Source organism: Nelumbo lutea, chromosome 1 (genome assembly GCF_056320005.1).
Source record: "Nelumbo lutea isolate HS-2025 chromosome 1, American lotus-T2T, whole genome shotgun sequence".
Classification (NCBI taxonomy): domain Eukaryota; kingdom Viridiplantae; phylum Streptophyta; class Magnoliopsida; order Proteales; family Nelumbonaceae; genus Nelumbo; species Nelumbo lutea.
Window position 1 is genome coordinate 33,262,935 of NC_142684.1, and position 27,863 is coordinate 33,290,797.

At 38.2% G+C, this 27,863-nt stretch overlaps 1 protein-coding gene across 3 annotated transcripts; it reads right to left on the reverse strand.

Moving 5' to 3' along the window:
• Positions 1-89: 89 nt before the first annotated feature.
• PBRP (plant-specific TFIIB-related protein) lies at positions 90-23,011 on the reverse strand. 3 transcript variants are annotated; one of them, XR_016109579.1, is made up of 5 exons: positions 22,306-23,011; positions 6,729-6,887; positions 5,511-6,326; positions 3,845-4,944; positions 90-299 (listed from the first exon to the last, which is right to left on the reverse strand). XR_016109579.1 is itself a non-coding variant. In XM_088976314.1 (3 exons), exons 1-3 carry the CDS (start codon positions 22,936-22,938, stop codon positions 5,568-5,570), a joined length of 1,551 nt encoding a protein of 516 aa, XP_088832440.1. In that variant the 5' UTR covers positions 22,939-23,006; the 3' UTR covers positions 5,138-5,567. The 3 variants fall into 3 exon arrangements, 1 of the variants encoding a protein (XP_088832440.1); XR_016109584.1 differs by having other exon boundaries at positions 90-303; XM_088976314.1 differs by lacking the exons at positions 90-299; positions 3,845-4,944 and having other exon boundaries at positions 5,138-6,326; positions 22,306-23,006.
• Between the last annotated feature and the right edge of the window lie 4,852 nt (positions 23,012-27,863).

The window sequence follows — 27,863 nt, forward strand, 5'->3', positions numbered from 1 at the left end:
CTAGCGCAGTAAATGGGTGAGAATGGGTCGTATCCACAGGGAAGTGAGGGAAAAAGCATTTATTTACTTAAGTCCGGGAGAGAACACGATTGGAGAGTGCAAAAATTAAAACAAATTAATTAATTAAAGTTGAATAAAATAGAATTCGAACATTACTGAAAATTAAAAGTGTAGAAAAATAAATAAATACAAAAATAAATGAATGAAAGAAACAAAATAAAGAATTTGTCATCCGATCAGAGGTAGCAGTCTCTGAATCTCTCCTTCAACACTCGAACTTCTCGAACTAAGCCTTCCGTCTTACTTGGCCGAATTCCAGATATGCAGACAAATAAACGAAAATCAAACGAAATGAAATAAATTGTAGGAAGAAATTAATGAAACTAGAATTAAAAGAACATAAATTAAAACTAAAGCTAATGTAAATTGGTTAGAATCCGATTCTAAAGGTGGCAATAGTGGTGTTGGCGAACTGCAAGTAGGAACCCCTCCTCTTGCCTGGACGTCCTCTTCCTCTACCCTAGAACTTCTCAATATCAAACTTCCGTTTTACTTAGGGGCAGAATCCAATCTTCTCAGGAGCTCTTAGGCCATTTTTATAGAGAATGGTGAACACAACTGAGATCAGAGAGAAAGAAAGGGGCAACAACTGGGTTTTAAGAAAGTTATGGGTGCCCTAAGTTTCTAATGAAGGGTTATGATGGTTTTGGGGTGATCCTAAGGCTAAGAATAGAAGGAAAGTTAACCCAATATTATGTAGAATTGAAATTTAATGGCTAAATGTTGAATGGTAAAGATTAGAAATTAGGTGGTTCCTAGGGTTAGAATGCAAAAAAGATAGTGCCCTAGAATGGATGATGGAGATCAGAAGGGATGGAAAATGAGGATTTAGTAGTTAAGGGCGGCTAGGGTTTGTTAAAAGTAAAAAGAATGGGTTAAAAGGTGCCCTACGGTTTGCTAAGGCGTGAAAAACATGCTAATACAGTAGAAGGGGCGCCAAACTGGGTTTAGCAGTTAGGAGGCACCCTCCTGTTTTCAGTTTTTCACAAAAACACTCCCTCTCTCATTTGGACTTCACACCAACTTCCCAAAATCTGCATTTTAGCCACGAAAACTTCCCAATTTTCTACATAATTTGCACAGACCCTCAAAAGTCACATAATTGATTTTAACTAGAAAAGTGATGCACTTTGACTAATCTATGGTCGAAAATACCCCTGAATTAATGCCCTTAAGGCATCAAAATGCAGGGTTATCACCATTGCATAATATGTATAAAAAGATCTGTATGAACCTAGAAGCAAAAATAATGTATAATGTAAGAGAAGTTTTGAAAGAATGTGACATGAAAAGGAAAGTCAATATGGCACTGCTATGAGAATAACAATATTTAAGAAAAGGTCAATGGTGTCACCAAAAGGACAATGGCAAGGATGTATAATAAAAGGATAATAAAAAGTAAAGTACAAGAGATACCAAAATAAGACAATTAGGACGTCAAGCATATAAATCAATAAATAATACCATGCACTTGCACTTTGTTTTGCATAATAGAAACTATAGAACAAAAGAAATAGCAAAGTAAAATTGTACGACTCTTGGAACTAATCCTAATATGCTAAAGAAATAAATCAAAATATTGCATTGGAAAAACTTGTGGCAAAGCACTCAGGAATCACCATGGGACATTGCTCTGAATTCAGCTTCAGCACTAGACTTAGCCACCACATTTTGTTTCTTGCTTCTCCATGTGAAGAAGTTCCATGGTCCATGTTGTTTGCGGATGACATTGTTTTAATTAATGAAATTAATGAATGATTAAATGCAAAATTAATCTTATGGACCAATGCCTTAGAAACAAGAGGTTTTAAAATAAGTAGGACTAAAACAAAATATATAGCATGTAAATTTAGTAATAATATGAGTGTAAATCAGGATACACTTAGGATTGAAGACCAAGAGATAACTCAATGTGACCATTTCTGCTACCTTGGTTCAGTAATTCATAACAAGGGAGAGACCGAAGAGAATGTCACCCAAAGAATTAGGTTAGGGTGAGCAAAATGGAGGGGTGCATCTGAACTTTTGTGTGATAGGAGAATAACACATAGGTTAATAAGGGAAGTTTTATAAAACAGTTGTAAGGCCAACTATGATGTATGGAGCAGAGTGTTGGGCAGTCAAGAAACATGTTCAGAAAATGAGTGTGGTAGAAATGTGCATGCTAAGATGAATGAGTAGAAGAACTAGAAAAGATAGGATCAAGAATGAAGCCATCCATAAAAACCTAGGAGTAGCTCCAATAAGTGATAAAATGGGAGAGAATATACTAAAATGGTTTAGTCGTGTTCATAAAAGACCACCAACAGCTCAAGTTTGAAGAAATTATTCGTTACTACAAGTGGAAGGCACTAGAAGAGCTAGGGGTAGACCAAAAAGGACATGGGTAAAAATAGTAAGAAATAATTTAAACACTAATAATTTCACAATGGGGGATATGGCTTTAAATAGAACAGATTTACGAAATAGGATTCATGTAGCCGACCCCATATAGTTGGGATAAGGCATGGATGAAGATAACGATGATGATGATGAAAAGTTAAGTACACAACCTTAATCTCCATAATCAATAATCAATAGGCCAAACCCTATTAAATCACAACTCATCTTTGTGAGCTTCTATTAACTGTTATATCACAACCCATCAACCCCAAGGGTAAACATTCCCCAACCTTATAGGAAAAACATATAAAAAAAATCAAGTCCAAGCATCATTCACTATTGCTTTAGGTTCTTGGAGGAGAACAACATCTTTGAGAATGTCTCCTCTAAAAATAATGAGAATGACTTTTCTAGAAAATGTAGCCTTCAAATTTAGTGTTAAGCAGAATTAGATATTACTAAGGAGATCGTTCATTTGACTCCAAAGAATTGAAGCAGGACCAGAAATCAATTCCAGAAATTCTTCCTCATTTGAGTTCTGAGGTCTCACTTTCTCACTGATTGGACTTGGGGTATGTCTATGATGTGTCAAGTTGTGGAAAATATTCTTCAAAGCGAATGAGTAATGTTAGGGTTGTAAAACCCAGATTTTATTTTTTATATACCAACTGATGGTGGCTCAATTGGTAGGATCTGTGATTCGTCAGAGTAGAGACCCAGGATCAAATCTCATTGCCACTAGGGTTCGGGGTTAAGGGAGGGGATGGGGATGGGCTACCCCCCATTGTGTAGCCCCATGAAGCAAAAAAAAAAAAAAAAAACAAAAAAAAAATGATATTCAACCAGAAAAACACAATATCCAAATTTGATTCAGATACTGATGGATATTCATATTTCCCTATTCAAATTCAATTCAATTAAGTAAATGGATATCTGATTCAAATTCAATTTGATTCAACATGGAGATTCACTAGGCCTCATGCTTAACTGTAACTGCAACTAGGCAGATCCTTAACCATTCAAATTGCATACAAGACCATTTAAATACTCAATTCTTCCTAAAATTATTCAACTTAACAACAATAGAAAATTTTTTTATCAATAACAGAAATTCAGTATTGCACGTGACAACATTTGCAACTGGATCCCACAAATTCAGACAGTGTTCAACTCAGGTTGCAGAAATCTAAATTAGAAACAATAAATTGAACCCATCAAATCTAAATCACAAATCATAGATAGTCCTATTGTAAAAAAAAAAAAAAAAAAAAAAAAAAAAGCACTAACCCATTAATTGATATCATATCAGTCCACAGACTGTAAAAAAGAGGAAAAAAAATCCCAAAGAGAGCCCAACCTGAACCTTTGAACAACATAAGAAGAAAAAGATCAGAAAACATACCTGAGATCTTAGAAAAGGGTTTACTCTCAGATCTGTGTCAAATGGAAGCTTCAAATGATGATTGAGATTTGTCCTTGGTGATCCAATGCCGGTGACAGTACAGGTATTCTCCAGGTCTGACCATCTGGGTAAACAACAGGTTGAAAATACTACCATAACACCCTAGACCAAAAGCCATCACACTTGCACTGATTTGGCTCAAAGGTTTGCAATAGATTCAATCTCTATACCACCCCAGACCATAACAAAGATGAGATTAACTATTATTTTCTTTCTTTTTTCTCAGGAAAAGGATTTCATTAAAATTAACTAATAAACTTAATACAACTGTTGGAAGATTCCAACACCCTTCAGTAACAGTTTTACAAGTTTTCCCATAATAGACTTGGCCTGTTAACTCCCTGTTTAGCCAGTACATCTGCTGCCCCATTGGCAGTTCTTCTCACTCAGCTGAAATGTGAATTTAATTGCTTTGCAATAACATCAATTTACCTAAAAGCATGTCTATATTTCCAAGGTGCTGCTTTGACTTGCTTTGCCCAATGAATTACCAGTTGTGAGTCACCCTCCACTTCCGAATTTCTAAGACCAAGCTGTTTACTAATCTCAAACCTTGTAAAAGTGCCAAAATTTCCATTTTAATTGAGCCTCCCAATCCCACCGGACCTGATACACTACCACCACCAATGCTTGATGATCTCATCACTCCCCCAATACCTGCTCTTCCCAGGTTGTCCATAGAGCTACCATCAAAGTTCAGTTTCAGTTTATTTTACAGCAGGGGGCTTCCAATCCATTCTCACCTCTTCAATGTTTCTACCTGTTTGCACCACCTCAGACCAAGCTCTAATGATGTTCTTAACTGAAAAGATCTAAACAGCTCCAATGTTTTTTACCCAATGTGCAGCTCTCACGAAGATAGCTTCCAATAGCTCCTCCTTAGACCTGCTTTTCTCATTGAAGATTGTATTGTTCCTTTCTTCCTATATCATCCAAACCAATGCAGCTCTTACTGTCCTCCACATGATTTTCCCTCTCTTTTCCTTTAGCCTCAGGAAGTTGGGGTTGAACAGGTTTACTACATCTTATGGGGGCACCATCTGCAACCAAGGAGAGAACAAAAATATTCACAAAAACAAAACACAAGAGGACAGGATAATAATAGATGAGAAACGGTCAAACAATTTGACTGTTTGGGTCAACAAAGAGTTGAAAACATTGATTATAGCACCCTAGACCAAAAGGCAAAAGCCATCATACTTGCACAGATTTGGTTCTAGGCCTTGCAATAGATTTAATCTCTAATATGGGTTAATTAGAAATGTAATTTATAGATCCATAATGAGTCAGTGCTCTTCCTCAAGAAATAAACAATGAGTCAGCTACACAGGAATATGACTAGACCTTATCATTACAAATTCAAGGATCTGTTATTAATCCCTCCTATGACGATCCAACAGATTCAAGAATTAGTTGTTCATAAGTGAGTTATGAGGAAACAATGTCAGAATGTGAATCCTTCATCCTTAAAACTATATACAGATAAGGATTTGACTTTAATTAGGAATCTGCAATGTCAAAGCAGACACTAATAGAATTTCACAGCTTCATAGGAAAGACCACAAGACTGCCTACTTTGTGTCCCCACGCCTGTGTCCGTTCTCACCTTGTTGATTCCTTTAAACTTTGAGAAACCTAATACCATTGCTGACAGATACAGAGATCAAACATAAGGAGGCCTAGGTGGGCGTAGGGGCCATGGGTGGGAGCCCCCAGCTGCAGTTGATGGGCTGGAACTAGAAAACTGCTTTGGTCTTTGAGAAATGGTAGCGGCCTTCGGGTCTTTGTTCACCTTCTGTTCAACCTCTGGAGGGTTAGCCTGTGTTTCATTAATATCAATATCTCGCTTGACATTCTGATTTTTCTCTCCATCTGTTGGCCTTGGGGTAGAATAGAGATGATGGGGCTGCCAGAAGGTCGTTGCACGATTTAACACATGTTCACTGTGTCCTGATCCATATGATGCAGGAGGGTGATGGACCATATGAGGATTACCTTTACTCTCAATCTCTTCTTTTCCTTTGCCCTGATAGTCTGTCTGCAAACCTTCAGGTAATTTGTTAGGTTTATTAACTTCAAGTTGCTTGTCTTTGTCTGAAGAAGATGAAATCTCAACTGGATCAACTCTAGGAGCTGATGAACGGCCTGAGGTAATTGCAGTTGTGGGGAATGCTTTCTCTGGAGGGACAGCTGGAGTGTAGTTAGGTGGGAGTAGATCATCCCAATTCTCCAGTAGCTCCTTGTAGACTTTTCGCAGAGTGACCTCAGTGAGACCTGTCACTTTGCAAATCTCTGCCTGGGTTTTGCGTTTGTCTTCCAGTTGACAGGCCAGATAAATAGCAGCTGCAGAGATGCTAATTGGATTCCTACGAGTGCAGAAGCATTTGTTGATCACAACTTCTCCAATATGAGTTGCTAGCTCCTGAGAAGGTCACAAGAGGATAAAATGGAATTCTGTTAAAGAAAATAAATGAAGAGCAAGGTTGAATAACTCCAACAATCAGGTCAATGAATTGGACAAAAAATTAGGGACCATTACTTGGTATAATGGTAAAATCTCAGGCTGACAAGAATGAGAATGTGAATTCAAGTCTGCAAGTGGCCACTTTGTGCTAAAATAGGCCAAAGGTTAGATCTATATTTACCCCTCCCAAGGCCCCAGATAGCTTGGACCAACATTAGGTAAGTTTACTTGCTCCGTGCAGTATTTGTAGTTGGGAGAGCCTCATCCACATGTGAGTTAAAGTGTTAAATCAAGCTTAATGCAGGGAATCCATAATTCATAACAAAGATGATTCATGATAAATTTCTTCAAATAATATACCTGAGCAGATTTGTTGAGTTGGAGGAGAGTGCAAAACCTTGGCATGTGAACTGATATCGAGTTGCTGTTAATGGGTTGACTCAGTTGCAGAGCTTCCCCTAGTATTTTAATATATTTCCCTATCTCCTTCTGGGGAACATTAGCTGCAATTGAAATTTCCTGTGGTATATAAAGAACAATAGGAGTTCAGATAATTCTAATGAAAAGTGGAAACAAAACCTAATCTTTTACCGAAGAATTATAACAGGTCCCACCTGTTCAGGAAATAAAAGTTTTAAGCTCCAGCATTTTCATATATGATCTAGCAATTTGGCCCTTAGGAGCCCTGATTCTATTTGTTACATTTTTTTATTATCTAACAAAATTCTCTCAAAAAAAATACCAGAAAATTGAAAAGCATTGTCAAATGCAAGAAAGTGACCCTGGTCAATGCTTGAAAAGGAGAACATAAAAGAACCTCTAGAACTTCAAGACAAGTATGAACCTAGAGGAAGAACCAGAGAGAATATCACTAAAGAAAAATTACTTAAATGGATGTCCTACAAGTTAATTTGGTTGCATACAGAACCAGGATCAGTACCAACCATACTAGCTGATTATTCTTTTTTTTTATCAACGACAGAATTTCATTAGATTTATTAAAAAAAAATTATAAGACTGAGGCAAACTATCTTACCTCTCCACAACAAAAACGCAATTACAATTGAGCCCAAAACAATTGATTCCTTCCTGGCCCCTTGTTTTGCTAAAACATCAGCAAAGGCATTTGCAGTCCTTTTAATCCAGCCGAATTGCACACCCACATCTTGAATCAGCCACTTAAATCTCTTCTTCCTTTTGAACCACTGCACTACTAACTTTGAATCACCTTTGATAATCAACTTTCTCATATTCAATTCCTTTGCCTTTTGCAATCCTTCCATGACAACCATAACCTCAGCCCTTAGGGAGTCAACAACTCCAATTGGGTGATTGGGTCCAAATAAAATCCAATAACTCTGCTTTCACTATCTCTAAAAACCCCTCCAATACCAGAAGGACCCAGGTTTCCTGCACTATGCCCATCAAATTTCAGCTTGATGTAGTCAATCACTGTGGTCCATCAAGAAGAAATAAGAAAAGAAGACAAAAAGGAGAAGAGGAAGGAGAAAAGAGAAAAGAGAAGGAAAAGTTCTATTGGAAAGGTACACTGGCTGGTAGCACCTAAGTTAGTATTTATACTTATGGCGACAGCATAGAATAAAAGGATAAGGAAAAAGACAAAAATACCCCTACGGCAATACATAACATGTTTCAACATTCCCCCTCAAGTTGGAGTATATATGTCAATCATGCCCAATTTGTCACACAACTCATTATGCTGCAAGTAATAAAGACCTTTTATAAGAACGTCTGCTAGTTATTCCTTGGAACTAATGTAAGGAGTACATACTTCTCCCTCGTCAAGTTTTTCTCTTATAAAGTGCTTGTCAACTTCAATATGCTTGGTCCTATCATGAAGAATTGGGTTGGCAGCAATATTGATGGCTGCCTTGTTGTCACAATAAAGGGACATTGAACTATCAATGGAGAAGCCCAATTCACCAATCAAATCTTTTACCCAAAGCACTTCTGCAACCCCATGAGCCATAGCTCTATACTCAACCTCAACACTGGATCTGGCCACTACACTTTGTTTTTTGCTTCTCCAAGTGGCCAATTTTCCACCAACAGAGGTGCAATATCCACTAGCAAACTTCCTATCATCAACTGCACCAGCCCAATCTGCATTTGTATAGACTCCCACTTTCATATGACCATGCTTCTTGAACAAAATGACAGTCCCTAAATACTTCTTTAGATATCTTAAGACTCTCTCTGCTGCCTCCAAATGGGAAGACTTTGGAGAATGCATAAACTAACTAAGGACACCAACAATGTATGCTATATCCAAACAAGTTATCAACAAATAGCGAAGCCTTCCGATTAACCTTTGAAATTTCTTGACATTGTCACAAGTTCTCCAATACAATCACCAAGTTTATGATTTTCATCAATAGGGGAATTCATAGCTTTGCTCCCAACTTCCTTGTACCTTGTAAGAGATCTAGGACATATTTCCTTTGAGAAATAAAGATGCCCAACTTCAATTCCAAGGAAATAATGTAACAGTCCTAGGTCCTTAACTTCAAATTGCACAACAAGTTTTTTTTTTTTGATCAATAACAACAGCTTTTCATTAAAATGAAACAAAATTAATTACAAGGAAGGGGAGATAAATTTTCTTAACTCCTCGAGTAGGGCAAGAGCCCCTAGAAAAGCAATAAAGTAGAATTACAACAAAGCCCAAAATAAAGATTCCCGAGCCACCCCTTGCTTAGCTAACCTGACAGCAAAAGAGTTAGTAGATCTCTTCACCTAACTGTACTTCACTTCCATATCCTTTGCCAACCACTTGTAATTTTTCTTTTCATTGCTAAAGTTCCACAACCTCGCCTTATCCTCTTATTAGCCATCCTACTACCACCTCCAAGTAGGGATGCAAACGGATTGGATTCAAATGAAGGTATATTCGAATCCGATCTAACATTGTTCATGCTGAATTCGATCCGATCGAATCTAATAGGACTCTATCTGAATTCGAATCTTCGGATCTAATTTGATCCGACTTGTTTTCTTTGAAAATTCATAAATTATTAAAAGAAAAAATAAAATATACCAATTTAAATAAAGAAAAAACAAAAAATACAAGTATTTTTTAACTATTTTCATCATATATACATGTTTTTTATAAAAAAACAAATAATATAACAAATTTATAAAAATACAATATAAATAATATATTTATAAATAAATAAATAACACATATATGTAATTATGTATTATATATATTTATATTTATAAATAAACACATTGGATCAGATAGAGGTGATCCGAATCCGATCCGATTTCTGATCGGATCATAGGATCTGATCCGATCCGAAGAACCAACTAGGGGTGATCCAAATTCAACCAAATAGGATCAAATCATGATCTGATCCATTTGCACCCTTACCTCCGAGTCACCTTCAACCACAAATCTCCTTATATTCAACCCCTTTGCCCTCCGGATTCCTTCCAGAACCACAAGGATCTCAGCCTTGAGGGAATCACCTACCCCTAGAGGACTTGAAAACATAGCTGAATTAACCCCTTCATCCCTGAAAACTCCCCCAATACCAGATTGTCCTGGGTTCCCTCTATTGCTGCCATCAAAGTTCAACTTTATAAACCTAGTAGGGGGAGGGGTCCAAGGACTAATCCCAGTTCTAATCTAAGTAGCACTAGCAATCTCCTTCCACTTTCTTAGCAAATCATCCAAAGTAAAACCAATAAAAAAATCAGAGGTCTTTAACCATTGTGCTGCCCTTAGGTGGATTAGTTCTATTACAGTTTCAATATTCCTCTCCCTATTTGAGAAGATCCTTGAATTCCTTTCTTCCCACAATGTGCAACAAACAACAACCCTTAGGCACCTCCACATGATCCTTAGGCACAGCAAGGAATTTTTTTTTTTAATTTATGTATTTTAGAGTCCTAGTTCCCTATAATTACTATGTCATCTACATACAAAATTAGAACCACAACCTTCACTTAGTTTCTCTTTACGTATAAAGTATGATCAAACTGACATTACTTGAACCCCAGTTTGTTGAAGGGCCAAGTGAAATCTACTAAACCATGCCCTAGGAGATTACTTCAGACCATATAGTGATTTTTTTAGTTTGTAGACTTTTCCTTCACACCCTTGTGCTATAAACCCAGGAGGCTGAATCATATACACTTCTTCTAGACCCCCATTCAAGAAAGCATTTTTTGTATCCAATTGATGAAGTTCCCACTCAAAGTTAACAGCCAAGGATAATATGATCCGAATAGTGTCATTTTAACAACTAGGGCAAAGGTTGCTGCATAGTCAACCCCATATACCTGTGGGTACTAGGTACCCTTTTGCAAACTCAACATTTTCATGCTCCTTAAGCACTAGCTAATGTACCATTCCAACATCTTTGGGGTTTGTCCTCTTTTGTATGGATTGTAGCTTAGGAGTTTATTGATGTACTCCAGGTATGTATTATTACATTCAGATTTTCAGTGTGGTATAATTGAGGGTGTTACAGTTTGGGGTTGTAGAGACTAGTTCTCTTTGTTGCCATAAGCTGATAACTATTTAGCTAGGGTTTCCTAACCTCAATCCTATAGAACTAGTTTATTAAGGCCTCTTTTTATTCAAAGGTGGCTGAAACTTTCCCTTTGTTTGAAGTATTTGTTAGACTTTTTTTGGCTCCAATAACAGTGTTGTAGAGGTATAGAACCTCAGTTTTCTCAATTCTGTCGAGGTAGTAGTTGACTGCTAAGAAATCTCTTCGTGTAGTAGTCAACTACTAAGAACAGGATAGTACTACTAGTCAACAACTAGCAATAGGACATTGAAGATTCAGCAATAATATAGTGAGCTTGCCTCTCCACATCCCTTGAAATCAGTTGTCCCTTCTGACATCTCAAAAAACACAAAATGGGGTGGAGTCAAGAATGAATGGGAGTGACACTTGAGGAACTTGCCTCTCCTCCTGCACCCTATTCTCCCCATGAGAAGAGGCCTTGAAGGAACGATCAAACTCAAAAAAGGAGGCATCTATTGATACAAAGAACTTGTGAGAGATAGTATTAAAGCATTTGTAGCCTTTCTAGGAGGATGGGTAACCCAAAAAATAATACATGGGATAGACTTGGGTCCAACTTACCTCAACTTGGGGACAAATGATGAACAAAACATTTATTGCCAAACACATGCACAAGAATAGAAAACAAAGGGGATTGAGGAAACAAGAGTTGATGTGGAGCCTTGTACTGCAAGAGGCGAGAGGGCATGCGATTAATAATGTATGTTGTAGTCATCACAGTGTCAACTTAGCACCGCTTGGGAACATTCATATGTAGCACCATACTACAGGCAACTTCAAGAAGATGTCGACTCTTCCTTTCTACAATACCATTCTGTTGTGGTGTTTTGGCACAAGAGCTTTGATGAAGAGATCCATGAGATGCAAAGAAGTCAACTAGATCATGATGAAAATATTCTTTCGCATTATCTGATTAGAAAGTTTGTGTATCAACATGAAATTGAGTTAAAACCATGCGACGAAATTCCTTCACAATTCTAGGTACCTCTTCTCGGGAATGCATAGGATATATCTAGGTATATTTGGAATAATCATCAATGAAGTTGATAAAATACTTGCATCCGCCCTCAGTGGATATGTTCACTAGGCCCCAAACATCAAAGTGCACAACATGAAAAGGAAAGATAAATCATTTATTACTTGATGGAAAATTTGTTCTGCAATGTTTGCTTAATTGATAAGTTTGACATTGCAATCCAGAGGTAGACAAGTTTCTTAAAAGCTTTAGCATCCTCGTCATTTTTCCATTCAATGGTCCGATAATGGTTCAGCTCCTTCCATATAGAGGTAAGGGCTGAATAGTAAGCAAATGGCTACGGTCTCCCTAAAGTAGATGATTCCGCTTGAAGTTGGTATATCTTAGCATAATGGCATTGTTCTGAGTAGGTTTCCATGGCCTGTTCCCAAATTTCACAAACTTTATCAGCCCAAATGAAGTTTTTTACATGTAGCCACATAGAACTCAAAAGCCATGACATGACCATATTGTTCTCCTGATCCCATCTATCATGTTCATCTATGCCACGTTTTAGTTCTTTAACTTTCCCATTTATATAACCAACCTTTCCCCTATTTGTCGCATACAGTTTGTTGCCTTTGGACCTGTTAGACAAGGTATGCCCTTAGCTCTCCAATCAGAATGATGTACCTTATGACATTTAATTTTAATGAACAAAGTACATAATTGATTCATGTTATTATGGTGTGTTTCTGTGTAATACCCTTAAACTGGACACATATGAGACTCGTGTTAGTTTAGAATCTTCACAGCAGTTAGATAGATCTGAGGAGATTTATCCTGCCAAGGCTAACACTGATGTGCCGCCAAATTGGTTGGGGTGGCTTGTCTCAGCTGCCAGGGTGAGACCTAAGGTACATGCAGTGTGGGTTTTCTTGAAACCTTGAACCGGACCAGAATTCCAATATTGCCCTAGACCTTGGAGATAGATGGGCAAAACTGAATGTTACACATGACCCCTGATTATGATACTACACTATGTGTCAGATTGGGTTGTCATTAATATGTCAATCAGTGAGATCCTTAGAGGGGATCAAAACCTAGGTATGTTGGGACAGTCCGAGAATTCATCTGAGTGGGTGATCATAATGACAGGATCAGCCCCTTTGTCGGATAAAGTGAATGATTGGGGATGCACTCTCTCTAATAGAAACCAAAACTGCCGGTAGCCGATTTCAATTGTTGAAATTTGTTTTGCAAAATATATTTATATAAAGATATACATATATATATATATATATATATATATATATATATATATATTAAGGTTTCAAAATGTTTGCAAAAGATTTTAATTCCCGAGATCCATGTGAGTAGAGAGTGCAACACTGTTCCTTGCAGCCGAGGGAGAGGTCATCTCTTGTCGGGCAGTGTTTGATTATTATGGGCTGAGAGGTCAAGTGTAAGACCATTGAGGGTAATACCTGATGGGCTAATCTTGCATCTGCCCACAGTCCTTGGGTTTTTATAAGGTGGCTTGACCCAGGGACCACTTAGTGTAAGTGTTGGGCCCATTAAGAGCCCATGGTGATAGGCTCAAGGGTTCACTGTTTCCTATAGTGAATTCGGCCAGGCCTTGTAACAGAGGTTGGGCTGAACCCATGTGGTTGATGTGCAAATCAATGTTTGGGTCCCATGCCATACAAGGATACCCAATTGGGCAGCAGTTCGGAGGCTAAATGAGCACATGGACTTAATGGGCCTAAAGCCCAAATCGAACTGGTTTAATTTGATTAATTAAAGAGGGGTGGTTCTGGGATTTAGATCAGCAGATAGGATAGGGAGTTATCCCTATCCACTCAAAGAGTCCATATCCAAATAAAGATTTGGATCAGGAAATTCCTAATAAGATTAGGATGGCTGATCTTTATCTACAGATAAGATAAGGGTCTATCCTTATCTCTTAAAGAGAGTCCAGATCCAAATAAGATTTGGATTAGGAAACTCCTAATAGGATTAGGAGGAGCTCTCTTTAAGGTTATAAATAGGGGAGGAGGGCGAACCCCAATTTACCCAAGCTGATTACAGATTCAAGAGAGAAGACAGCTCCAGTGAGACTGACGCCATCTTCTGCTCTTGCCTCCCTCTATTGCTGCCGCCATTGCCAGTTCGTTCTCCACCAATAGGAGTGATCAAGAAGCGTTCTTGATATCGGATTTTGGTGAAAAACTTATCTGAAGTCGTGCTCACTCACCCTCCATCGAATTCTTGCTGAAGAGTTCGGTTCTTACTGAAGAACCACCTATTGATTCTGCTCCACCCTACGCTGTGTCGTCTTCAGTGGGAGCAGTCTTTGGCGTTTTCCTTGGGCATGAACACCTTCGTTGCGAGTTATTGTTACTCTATATCAGGTACATCCCTCTCCTACCTTTTGGTTTCAAATCTGGTCCGGTTTAGGGTTCAAGATTGATCTTTGAAAATGCAGTTTTATAAAACAGGGAATGTGATTCCTACTTACCTGCAGGGTTCGACTATCTATATGATGGATCTCTCATCCCTTCAGTGGTATCAGAGACAGGTTTAAATCTTGAACCGAAATAGATCAAATCTGAACCTGCGCAAATGGGCAGAAGGCGTTCTACCCGATTTGCGCAAATAATTGATTTTCTGGGAAATCGGTTCCCAAATTAAGGGTTGTTGATCTAAAATTAAATCTTTATAAATCTGAATTATATTTAAAATGGTTCTTTATATTTTTCTTGATTTATGGGTTGTTAGCACAGTGGAGATTGAAGTCTTTATTGGCGCAGGAAATCTATGTTTATATAGTTCTTTAACTTTTGGTCTGTAATTAATTTTTTTTAATTTCTAGACTGAATGTAGAGGAATTCGGTCTGATGTAATAATTAATAGAAAATTAGAGTTTTTCTATTTTATTCAAGATCGAAGTTGATTGCGTAGAAGGAGGAGATTTCGCAGATTGAGAATTCGCTATCTGCGATTTGCAGTTTGTGAAACTGCAAACTGTGATCTACTATCTGTTTTGCAGGTAGCAGATGTGTAAACAGCCCTAGTACTGTTTTTTGATTGTCTTTAATCAGTAATTTAATTTCAGATCAATTCTTGAATTAATTCTTGGATTAAAAATCAAACCCTAGACCCATTCGAACCAGATTGGACCAAACTGGTTGGACCGAATTTGCGGTTCGATGGGGGTTGTTCTCAGCCCTAATTTCCCACTCTTGGGTCAAGAGATTGATATTTAATTGCAAGACCTAATTCGGCCTACACCTGTAAAGCCCAGTTTTAAAGTGTTAAAACTACTTAAACCCACTAACAGCATAAAAGCTATATGGGCCGAACTGCTCTTTGCTATTCAGCCCATATGCCTAGATAATGTTAATCAGTAATATTATGGATCATTATGGGCTTTACAGATATTAATTGATTGGATCAATTCAATCCCTGCATGTGATGTATGGATGTGTGATGTGCTACGTTCATAGGCCATAAGTACTTGGCCCATGCTGATACGATAATTGCTCTTGCGCACACCATGGCTGAATGCACATCATTGCCATGGTGTCCTTAAGATCATAGGATGATCCTCCATTCATGGTGGGCCCCATACCTCCCCTAAAGATGAACCATGCGGAACCCTAGCAGTTAGGGAGAGAAATTAAGACCCTTCAATTGGATTGAGGTGGTGAGTATCTCTCTGACGAATTCAGGGACTACTTAAAGGTAAACGGGATAGTATCACAACTAACTCCTCCTGCTACACCACAACTAAACGGTGTGTCAGAGAGGAGAAACATGACTTTATTGGATATGGTCTGGTAACTTCTCGTACACTCAGAGTTGCCCACATCCTTTTGGGGTTTCGCATTGGAGACTGCGATATACGTGTTGAACCGGGTTCCAACCAAATCAGTTCCAAAGACTCCCTATGAGCTTTGGACTGGAAAGAAACCAAGTGTGAGACACTTGAAGATTTGGGGTTGTCAGGCACATGTTAAAAGAACGAGTGCGGACAAATTGGAATCCAAGACCAGCCGTTGCCTATTCGTAAGCTACCCCAAAGGCTTTGTGAGTTACCTATTCTATGACCCAGGAGAACAAAAGGTGTTCTATAGTCAAAATGCTCATTTCTTGAAGGACGATTACATCCTGAACAATCACCGTCAAGAAGTTGTTCTTGATGAGGAGAGCTCAGGGTCAGTGGGAGGTGTCCCACAAGTTCCAGGTAATGGCCAACCTAGAAGATCTACCCGGGTTTCCAGGCCTCCGATTCGTCTTGGCTATGACCAGGATAGTTACCTGGTGGAAGCTACGACCAGTGAGAAGGATCCCGTGACTTATACAGAAGCTATGTTGGACATAGATTCCTTGAAGTGGGTAGATGCCATGAGAGCTGAGATGGACTCGATGGAGACCAATGGAGTCTGGACTCTAGTAGATTCGCCCCCCGGGGTAAAAGCAATTGGTTGCAAATGGATCTATAAGAGGAAGAAAGGCCCCGATGGTAAGGTTGAGACCTACAAGGCTCGTCTAGTGGCGAAAGGGTATACTCGGAAAGAGGGCATCGATTATGAGGAAACCCTTTCATCGGTGGCCATGCTTAAATCCATTAGGATCCTGCTAGCTGTAGCAACATACCATGATTATGAGATTTGGCAAATGGATGTCAAAACTGCATACCTGAATGGAGATCTTAGTAACGATATCTACATGCAGCAACCGCAAGGTTTCATAGCTGCAGGTCAGGAACACATGGTATGTAAATTAAATAGATCCGTATATGGACTTAAGCAAGCTTCTAGGAGTTGGAACATCTGGTTTGACTCTACAATCAAAAAGTGACTTTGAGCAAAACCCGGATGAGCCCTATGTTTACAGGAAATCCAGTGGAGTTAAGATTACGTTTCTGGTTCTGTATGTGGACGACATTCTACTCATTGGGAATGATGTAGGAATGTTGATTACGTTGATAGAAAGTCTACATCTGGGTATGTTTTCACGATAGGATTGTGTGTTGTTTGCTGTTAAAGCAACAAACAGGGGTCCACAGCGGATTCCACAACCGAACTCGAATACATTGCCGTAAGTGAAGCTGCCAAAGAAGCCCTATGGATGAAGAAGTTCATTCATGAATTTGGAGTAGTTCCACCCAGCACATCACCCATTCTACTGTTGTGTGACAACACTGGAGCTATCGCTCAGGCTAAGGAGCCACGAGCCCACTCGAAGTCAAAGCACATCAAGAGGAAGTACCATGTACTGTGGGAGCTAGTTGGAAGAGGGGACATCCTGATTCAGAGGGTAGCATCAGCGGAGAATGTAGCAAACCCATCAACTATGCCACTGACACTGAAAGTGTTTGAGAAACACGTGGAAAGTCTGGGACTCCAGCTTATACCCGATTGGACCTAAGTGCAAGTGGGAGCTGTTAGACAGGGTATGCCCTTAGCTCCAATCAGAATGATGTACCTTATGACATTTAATTTTAATGAATAAAGTACATAATTGATTCATGTTATTATGGTGTGTTTCTATGTAATACCCTTAAACTGAACACATATGAGACTCGTATTGGTTTAGAATCTTCACAGTCGTTGGATAGATCTGGGGAGATTTATCCTGCCAAGGCTGACACTGATGTGCCGCCAAGTTGGTTGGGGTGGCTTGTCTCAACTGCCAGGGTGAGACCTGAGGTACCTGCATTGTGGCTTTCCTTGAAACCCTGAACCGGACCAGAATTCCAATATTGCCCTGGACCTTGGAGATAGATGGGCAAAACTGAATATTACACATGACCCCTGATTATGATACTACACTATGTGTCAGATTGGGCTGTCATTAATATGCCAATCAGTGAGATCCTTAGAGGGGGTCAAAACCTAGGTATGTTGGGACAGTCCGAGAATTCATCTGAGTGGGTGATCATAGTGACAGGATCAGCCCCTTTGTCGGATAAAGTGAATGATTGGGGATGCACTCTCTCTAATAGAAACCAAAGCTGCCGGTAGCCGATTTCAATTGTTGAAATTTGTATTGCAAAATATATTTATATAAAGATATACATATACATATATATATATATATATATATATATATATTAAGGTTTCAAAATGTTTGCAAAAGATTTTAATTCCCGAGATCCATGTGAGTAGAGAGTGCAACACTGTTCCTTGCAGCCGAGGGAGAGGTCATCTCTTGTCGGGCAGTGTTTGATTATTATGGGCTGAGAGGTCAAGTGTAAGACCATTGTGGGTAATACCTGATGGGCTAATCTTGCATCTGCCCACAATCCTTGGGTTTTTATAAGGTGGCTTGACCCAGGGACCACTTAGTGTAAGTGTTGGGCCCATTAAGAGCCCATGGTGATAGGCTCAAGGGTTCACTGTTTCCTATAGTGAATTCGGCCAGGCCTTGTAACAGAGGTTGGGCTGAACCCATGTGGTTGATGTGCAGATCAATGTTTGGGTCCCATGCCATACAAGGATACCCAATCGGGCAGCAGTTCGGAGGCTGAATGAGCACATGGACTTAATGGGCCTAAAGCCCAAATCGAACTGGTTTAATTTGATTAATTAAAGAGGGGTGGTTCTGGGATTTAGATCAGCAGATAGGATAGGGAGTTATCCCTATCCACTCAAAGAGCCCATATCCAAATAAAGATTTGGATCAGGAAATTCCTAATAAGATTAGGATGGCTGATCTTTATCTACAGATAAGATAAGGGTCTATCCTTATCTCTTAAAGAGAGTCCAGATCCAAATAAGATTTGGATTAGGAAACTCCTAATAGGATTAGGAGGAGCTCTCTTTAAGGCTATAAATAGGGGAGGAGGGCGAACCCCAATTCACCCAAGCTGATTACAGATTCAAGAGAGAAGACAGCTCCAGTGAGACTGACGCCATCTTCTGCTCTTGCCTCCCTCTATTGCTGCCGCCATTGCCAGTTCGTTCTCCACCAATAGGAGTGATCAAGAAGCGTTCTTGATATCGGTTTTTGGTGAAAAACTTATCTGAAGTCGTGCTCACTCACCCTCCATCGAATTCTGGCTGAAGAGTTCGGTTCTTACTGAAGAACCACATATTGATTCTGCTCCACCCTACGCTGTGTCGTCTTCAGTGGGAGCAATCTTTGGCGTTTTCCTTGGGCATGAACACCTTCGTTGTGAGTTATTGTTACTCTATATCAGGTACATCCCTCTCCTACCTTTTGGTTTCAAATCTGGTCCGGTTTAGGGTTCAAGATTGATCTTTGAAAATGCAGTTTTATAAAACAGGGAATGTGATTCCCACATGGGAGAGGGAGAAATTTTTGAAATTTCGCCCTACCTACCTACAGGGTTCGGCTATCTATATGATGGATCTCTCATCCCTTCAGGACCATTCCAAGTAATTAAGACCGTCAAAGAGAGTGATAGACATAGAGAAATTTATGTTGTCCATCCCTCCATTTAGATTTCCTTGGAGAGAGGTAATACCAGAAGATGTTGAATCTCCAATGGACATTGGGCTCACTGTATTATTGCTGAATCTTCAATGTCCTATTGCTAGTAACCGACTACTAGTAGTATCTTGTTCTTAGTAGTTGACTACTACACGAAGAGATTTCTTAGTAGTCAACTACTACCTCGACAGAACTGAGAAAACTGAGGTTCTATACCTCTGCAGCATTGTTATTGAAGCCAAAAAAAGTCCGACAAATACTTCAAACAAAGGGAACAACAAAGTTTCAATCACCTTCGAATAAAAAGAGGCCTTAATAAACCAATTCAACAAGAATGAGGTTAGGAAACCCTAGCTAAATAGCTATCAACTTATAGCAACAAAGAGAACCAACCTCTACAACTCCAAACTACCACACTGAAAAACTGAATATAACAATACATACCTGGAGTACATCAATAAACTTAATCTACAGTCCATGCAAAAGAGGACAAACCCCAAAGAATACTATTCACTGCATTCGGCTTCCACCAAAAGACACCACAGAGCCTCCTCTTGGTACAACAACCAAGAGAGAAAAAGGAATAAACTCAGAAGCACAAGCCTAGTTCGATCCGATGAGATTTTGGTTCTCCTTCTAATCAAAAGGAGATTTCAAAAAAAAAAAATGACCTGAGAAGCCTAAGCCCGGATCAATGCTCTAATACTATGTAGTCCAAGCTTCCAGCAAGAAGAAATAAGAAAGGAGTTGATTCAAATGGAGGCTTAAAATTGGTAAGAAAAATTCAAATGAAGGAAACAGTAAAAGAGAAAAGTGTGCATTCTTATTATGGTACATCTGGAAAAATAGAAACTAAAAATCCTTTAATTATGTGTCAACCCCTATTCAAGTGGTGATTGAAAGAGCTCTATCGTCCTTTATGGAATACTATGAAACCAAATTGAAGCCTAATGGAGTTGATTCTCATAAGTCGTGCAAGTATGTTGTGTGGCAAACTCCAAAAATTGGTACAATCAAAATAAACTTTGATGCGTCCCGGCTAAACAATGGGTTGTGCTCAGTCACAGCCATAGCTAGGAACTTCATGGGTGAGGTGGTAGATTACAAGGCCTACCACTTAGGTTCTACGACAATCAACTTGGCGAAAGCTTCGACCGCATGGGAGACCCACAACTTGGCAATGGATTTCCCAAACCATTCCATCATCATTGAAGGTGGCTCCTTAATTGTGATTTCTTGTCTGAAACGGCCCATCGACCCCCCTTGGAACCTACGGAACATCATTGAAGAGTGTTTGGATTTGAAGAATCGAACAAATGAAGACTTGGTCTACAATCATGTGTATCGGGAAGCTAATCAAACAGCAAACTGGCTCGCCAATCAAGCTTTTTCTTCTCAACAGGGTATAGTAAGTCTCAATCTTAGTGATCTTCCATGGAATCTAGCTTGTATTTGTAAGTCTGATTTATGGGGACGTGCTACCCCCCGTCTTGTGTAGCCCCTCTCGATTTCTATCAAAAACAAAAAAGAAGACGAAAAGGAGAAGAAGAGGAAGGAGAAAAGAGAAGGAAAAATTCTACTCAAAAGGTTAAAGGTACACTAGCTGGTAGCAACTAAGTATTTATACTTAGGGTGACATCATACAATAAAAGGATAAGGAAAAAGACAAAAATACCCCTTCGGCAATACATAACATGTTTCAACAAATTCCTTTGCCTTTTGCAGTCCTTCCATGACAACCATAACCTTAGCCCTTAGGGAGCCACTTACTCCAATAGTCCAATTGGGCCCAAATATAATCCAATAACTTTGCTTTCACTATCTCTAAAAACCCCTCCAATATCATAAGGACCTAAGTTTCCTGCACTACGCCCATCAAAGTTCAGCTTGATGTTGTCAATCATTGGAGGAGAGCAAACAAGGCTTATATTGGACTTATGGCAATCAGAACTAGCCACCTCCTTCCATTTGTTCATGATATCACCTGTTGAGAACTTAGCAAACATATCCATAGATTTTACCCAATGAACTGCCTCACTCTAATGGTTTCTATGATAGATTCTCTACTTTCCTTGTCTAGAAATAGTCTTGCATTTCTTTCTTCCCATATAGTCCAGTTCAAAGCTGCCCTTACACATCTCCATAATACTCGTCCCCTTTTCTTTGGCCACCTCAAGAAAAGACGAAGCAAACAAGCTTTGCACATTAGTTGGGGGAGACCACCTACACCCGAACAACAAGAAAAACCACTCCCAAATAAAAGTAACAAAAGGGCATGAGATTAATAAGTGAAAGCAAGTTTCTCTATTATCCTTACACATAAAATACCGGTGTGGAGATGAGAACTAATTTGTTCTTTTCCTTTGGAGTAAATCACAGCTAGCTGATTATTTGCATAAGTCAACTTTGCAGTGTGTAATTATGTGCTACAGATAGAACACTTCTAGAGTTTCCCAAAGCATAGGGATGATGAATTACTAAGCACAATATACAAATTAGCAGTACAACACCCAGAACTTAATGGAGTTTTCAGTCAAGAGAAAATAAAGGGAAAAATCATTAACTAGTACGATGTGGAGCTCCAATTTCCCCAGCCAATTTGTATTGGCTACATGTTCACCTGTGCAAATTCTGAACCATTAAACTCTATAATCATCAAAAAATTATAGGCTACATATCTTCCATTCAATTCAAGTCAGATTTTTCTTTTTGATGGTCAAGTAGGAAGTGTGGTTCCCACTGTAAAAATTATTTGAGCCTGCATTCTACTTTTTAACAGAAACCCTTTGGTACTTTCGTAGTCTAAATTTCTAAGTTCCAAGCTACTGAAGCACAAATCGTCAGAACTCAAAATCCAGTTCACATAACTTACAAGCTAACCAACATAAAGCGAAATGGAAAATTGCTACTACAAGCACGCAAAGAAAGTTGAGAAACCCAAAACCCCAAACGATACCTGGAGTGTCCTGGGCTCCTGGGCCTCCCTGATAGCCTGAACTAGAGCTGCTGTTGCAAGTGCTTCTACACTGCGGTTCCTCAAACAAGTAGCAGAAGAACAGTCCCTGAACAGCTGAAAAGCATGGTCCGAGATATCGTAATCTAGACCCAATATCGACGAGACGTCGATGATCTGCAGATAAGCCCGAAGATTGTCCACGACGACGACCCCCGGCCCCGACGAACTCGACGGCGTCGACGAAGAAGAAGACGAAGTGGAGTCCAGGGCTCGCTCCAGCTCAGCGAGGTGGCCGGCGAAGGAGAGGCAAGAACGGGCGAATACAGGGCTAGGCTCGAGTGACCAGGTGGAGAAAGCCGTGATAAATCCCGTTGGCTCAAATGGGTCTTCATCTTCGTCGTTGTCTTTGCTGTTGGTGGTGGTGGTGGTGGTGGTGGTAGGAGATGGGATGGAAGAAAGGTCAGAAGTAACAAGGCAGAGGGGGTTGTCTTGTGCCCGAAGGAGGAAGAGATCGTGAGGCTGAACTTGACGCTCCTCCACTACTCGGCCGCATGAGCAGCACTCCGTCACTGACCGGCCCGACGTCGTGGTGGTGCACCGCCCCTGAGAACCAGAACAGTAGGTGCACCGCATTTTTCTCCTTTCGTCCGGCTTTCGGCAGCGACGGGCAGTCTGACCAGTGTCCTCTGAATGCTAATATGCTCCTTCGGTACACAGTGCTACATACAAGGCAAAAAATTTGGGTCTGGGCCTCTAGAGAGTCGAGCCACAAACCCATTGTCTGCAGATGGACTTGGTCCAGTAATTTCGGCCATCTAGACCCACCATTAATCCATTATGGCTAGGTCAGGGCTATCAAATCAGCAAGGCGGTTCTACTCGATCGATCGAACCGAATCTAACCGATTATATCGGTTCTGGTTCTGATATTTTCTCCAGATTAATAATTGGGTCGGTTTTAGTTTATTTCTGCTTGTTCTGAACCGAATCAGTTCCAAATCAATTATTTTGCTAATAATATATAAATATTTTCTAATTTTTTTGTAATCTTTATTATATTTTATATTTAAAATGATAAATTTGATAGATAATATATAAGAAAGTTTTAGTTAAAACACTTGATTCATTAATATATAAACATTTTAACAACTGCCTTTTTTTATTAAGACTGTATTCTAAAAATTCAAGTCTTAATTTGTCATCCATATAAATAATCGCATTTATCGTATAATTGAATGTATTGAGTCAGACCCGATTATCCCAATTATTAATTGAGATGGTTATCAGTCTATGATTTTATCCCAATTAATAATCGATTTGGGACTGGGACACCCTCTCCCGACCTAAATCTGTCTCATTTAAAGGAGATCAAAATTTGGGTGATTATTTCATGCCCAATCCGGCTAGGCCTGTGCAAGTTTGGCCTCAAAATTTTGGGCTTGGGTCTATATTTTGTGTTTAGCCTAACCTGAGCTTGGGCCCAGATCACTCTCACAAATTTTAAGGTCCGGCTTAGGCCCAATACTGCAAGCCTGGTCCAGGTTTCCTGATCACCCCTATCCAAAATTGATCCATTATAATTGGATGCAATATGGATCTACCCCTATTCAATCTAAATATTATTCAATTCAAAAATATATGTGTGTTCGTATATATTTAAATTTTTATCATAGGTTCAAGTTTTGTATAAATAAAATTTAATATATTTTTTTCATTTATCTATTTTTAACCTGAATTCGATTTAAATCTAATATAAATCCAATGGATAATATTCGATTCAAATTTAAATATAAACGAATCAAATTTTGATGTACCTATATCCAACTCGATTTGATCTATTTTGGCGGATTCATATTTCAATGGTGCAATGTAAATAGGTTGAATTTAGCGTAGGTTCACCTCAATCTAAGCCTGATTCAAAGCTTAATTAAGGTTGATACGATAGAGTTGGGTCCGTGTGGGTTAACCACTTTACCAGATCCACTAACATTAATAACCCAATTACATAGCTCAGATTAGGGCTGACAATGGTTAGGTCTACCCAACATACCTGAGCTAACTAGCCGATTATAATGGTTTTGGTTCCAAGATTTATACTAATGGGTCAACTATGGTTCTGATTATTAGTCTTAATTATTATTGGTTTGGGACTGGCTCTACCATGCCCCCCTCCTTCTCTCTATCTATCTATTTATCTAATATAATATATATATATATATATTAAAATTAACATTTATAATAATATTTTTTAGATAATTTATTAATCTAATATAATTGTCCATCAGGTGAGAGCCGATTGTCCCAATTATTAGTTGGTTCAATTCAATGCCTAAAATTACAAACCCTACAAGGTTTGGTTCGAGACCAATACAATGCAATTTCTTGTCAGTTCAGGACCGGTTCTACTTAGGGTTTTAGGGTGCATGTGAATCTCCCGCCTCACACCCCCGGCGGTTAGGACCAGTTCTACTTAGACCAAACTTGGACACTAGCTGGGTTGTTGGGGAGGTCAAAATAAAGATAGCTTGACCTAAACAGTTTAGGCTTGGGATATGTCCAAGCCATTCTACAACTATATTAATTAAGCTTTTATTTGTATGGATTAGGTGGCCCAAGCCCCTTATTCAGGCATACATGAATGTGATTTAAAATGGCAATTCCTCCAATATAGAAATGGAAAGATATGAGGAATAAGGATTTGGACTAAGAATGAAGAACTAGGATCCTCTATAATCCCTTTTTGTACAATATGCAATGCATGGTTTTTGTCAAGCAAAATCAAGGTAAGAGTCTTATGACATTCCCAATTGAGCTGAGCTAAACAATTCACCTAATCATTATTTTTTGCTTTATGTCTTGTTTATAAGTTTGCATTAATTTTTATTCTTTTTATTAATGTTTATTAAATTTTTATTGCTAGATACATTTGTATTATTCTTTCTAAGTTTTATTATTTTTAAATTGAATTAAATTGATAATAAGTTGTATTAATAATTTTTTATTAATTATTGTTTGGAACATCTGGGCTTTGTAAACCGAGCTTAAAGTAGAAAGAACTTGTCCAACCCAAGAATTATTTTTGGGTAATGTACTATTTGATAATTTTGTTATTCTTTATATGCATTTTGAATTAGAAAATTATTTTTTAAATTAATTAACTTTCATTATTTTTAAAAGAAATCTAAATGGATTTTGAAAGTTAAAAATTTTTTTATTTTAAATATTTTATATTATTTTAAATTAAAGTTAAATGAATTTTATGTTTTACTAATGTTTAATAATTATTAATTTCACTAATAATTTTATTTTTAATTGTTATTGTTAAATAAATTTGCATTAATTTTTATTGTTTTCAAGTGGACATTAAGTTAGTAAATTATATTTGTTTTCAAGGATAGTCGGAGAAATTTTAGGACTAAGACACATACACATTAGATTATGTGATTATGTGATAGAAGATGAGAGAAACTTTGGATTTAGTAAGTGATGATCATGGACTACGTTGGGTTTTTATAGTGTATTAACCGTCTTTGAGGCTGTTGGGGCATGAGGCCCAAGCCTTGGCTTGTGTAAATTAATAAAAAAATGGTTTTTAAAAACTGAAAATTTTAATTTAATTTTAAATGAAAGTTACAAAAACATTTAAAATTTTATTATTTATATATTAATATATTATACCACATATAATATGCCATAAATGTTTTATGTCACACACATTATACTATATATTTGATAAAATATTCTGCCATAATAGATAGATATTTGTGGGCCAGGTCATAAGTGATCAAGCCTAGGTTTTTTTATTTTTTTTATTTTTCATAAGAGTTTATCCCTATATTAGTTATGTATTTAACATGAGAGAGGAAAATGTGGGAGAAACGAGTTAGGATTTGCTCCTCACAAAGCACACCTCACACCACAATACATCTCTCCACGAATAATAACACACAAGTACAGGGGATGTTCCCAATGTGCAATTGGGACATGTTGTGAGGTTGGTGTGAGGAGCAAATTCAGACTCAAGAGAAAGTTACCAAATGACATACAACTTCCATATAAATTGAATAGAAAGAGAAAAGAGTGAAGCCCACAACTTCCTTTTCTACAACTAGTATCTTTGATGCAGTTCAAGTATAAAGGGAAAATGTAAAAGAAATTTGCTCAAAGAATTGGAGAAATGAAGAAGATTGGATGAAATTCTATTAATATGAGATGACTTACCATATGAAGCAACAAAGTTGGGGACTCATTCACCCAAAGAGAGGTTTTTCTCAATTCTCAAATAAGGCTCTAGGCTTCTCAAAACAAAGGAAAGAACTTGATGCCTTTGACTCGAGATTACAAGGCTTCATATAGGGAATAAAATTAGTTATTGGAACATTAAATAAAAGACTAGTTATTAGAGTATTAAATGCAAAACTAGCTATTAGGAGTTGTTGAAACTTTTAATGAACTAGCTATTAGAAATCCACTAACAACTAGCCATATGATTCTATGTTTCTTGGAGCATGATTGTGCATTGCATCATTCGCCCTCTCTTGAAAAGAACTCGTCCTCGAGCTTTGATGTAAATATTGTCTTCCATAATTTGTCATAAATATTTTCAAGTCTTCATCATTAATCCAAGCAACTTCTAATGCGGGTTTGTCCTTCCAATGAACCAAATATTGTGTGTAAGTGACTTGACACGTACTTGTTGAACGTATATTAAGGATATCAAGTATTTTTTTATTTTCCAAGTGAAAATTAAATTCCTAAATCATCAATAGTAGTTGGGGACTGACTTAGGTCATCATGAAAAGGATATAAATTAGCAATGTTGAAGATTGGACCAATTGCCATTCTGCATGGTAACTCAATCTTATGTATCCCAATTTTCTTCAAGATGTGACAAGGGCCAATCTTCTTATATTTAAGCTTGTGGTAAGTACCTGTTGAGAACATTTCCTTCCTCAAATATGCCATGACAAAATCACCTTCTTGGAATTCTAAGTGTCAACAATGAACATTTATAGCTTCTTTATACTATTTATTTGCCTTTTTTAGATTCATTCTGACTTGCTCTTGAATTTCATAGTTGTGATTGGCATGTTCCTCAGCTTCCATGCTACTCTTACCTGGATTAGGAAATGCCACTTTATCTAATACATGATTTGGACTCCTCCCATAAACTACTTCAAATGAAGTCTTTTTAGGAGATCAACACTTAGAACTGTTATGTGCAAATTCAGCTTAGGGCAAAACGAAGTCCCATTGGCAAGGATGATCACTTGCTAGACATCGAAGTAAATCACCAAGAGAACAATTTACTACTTCAGTTTGTCCATCAGTTTGTGGATGACATGCACTTTAGAATTGAAGTTGAGTGCCCATGAGCTTCCATAAAGTGCACCAAAAATGACTTACAAATCACATGTCTCTATTAGAGGTGATGCTCTTAGGCACACCATGCAATTGAATAATTTCTTTGAAAAAAAAGATGAACAATATGAGAAGCATCTATGGTGTTTTTACATGCAATGAAATGAGCCATTTTTTGAAAATCCATCAACCACCACA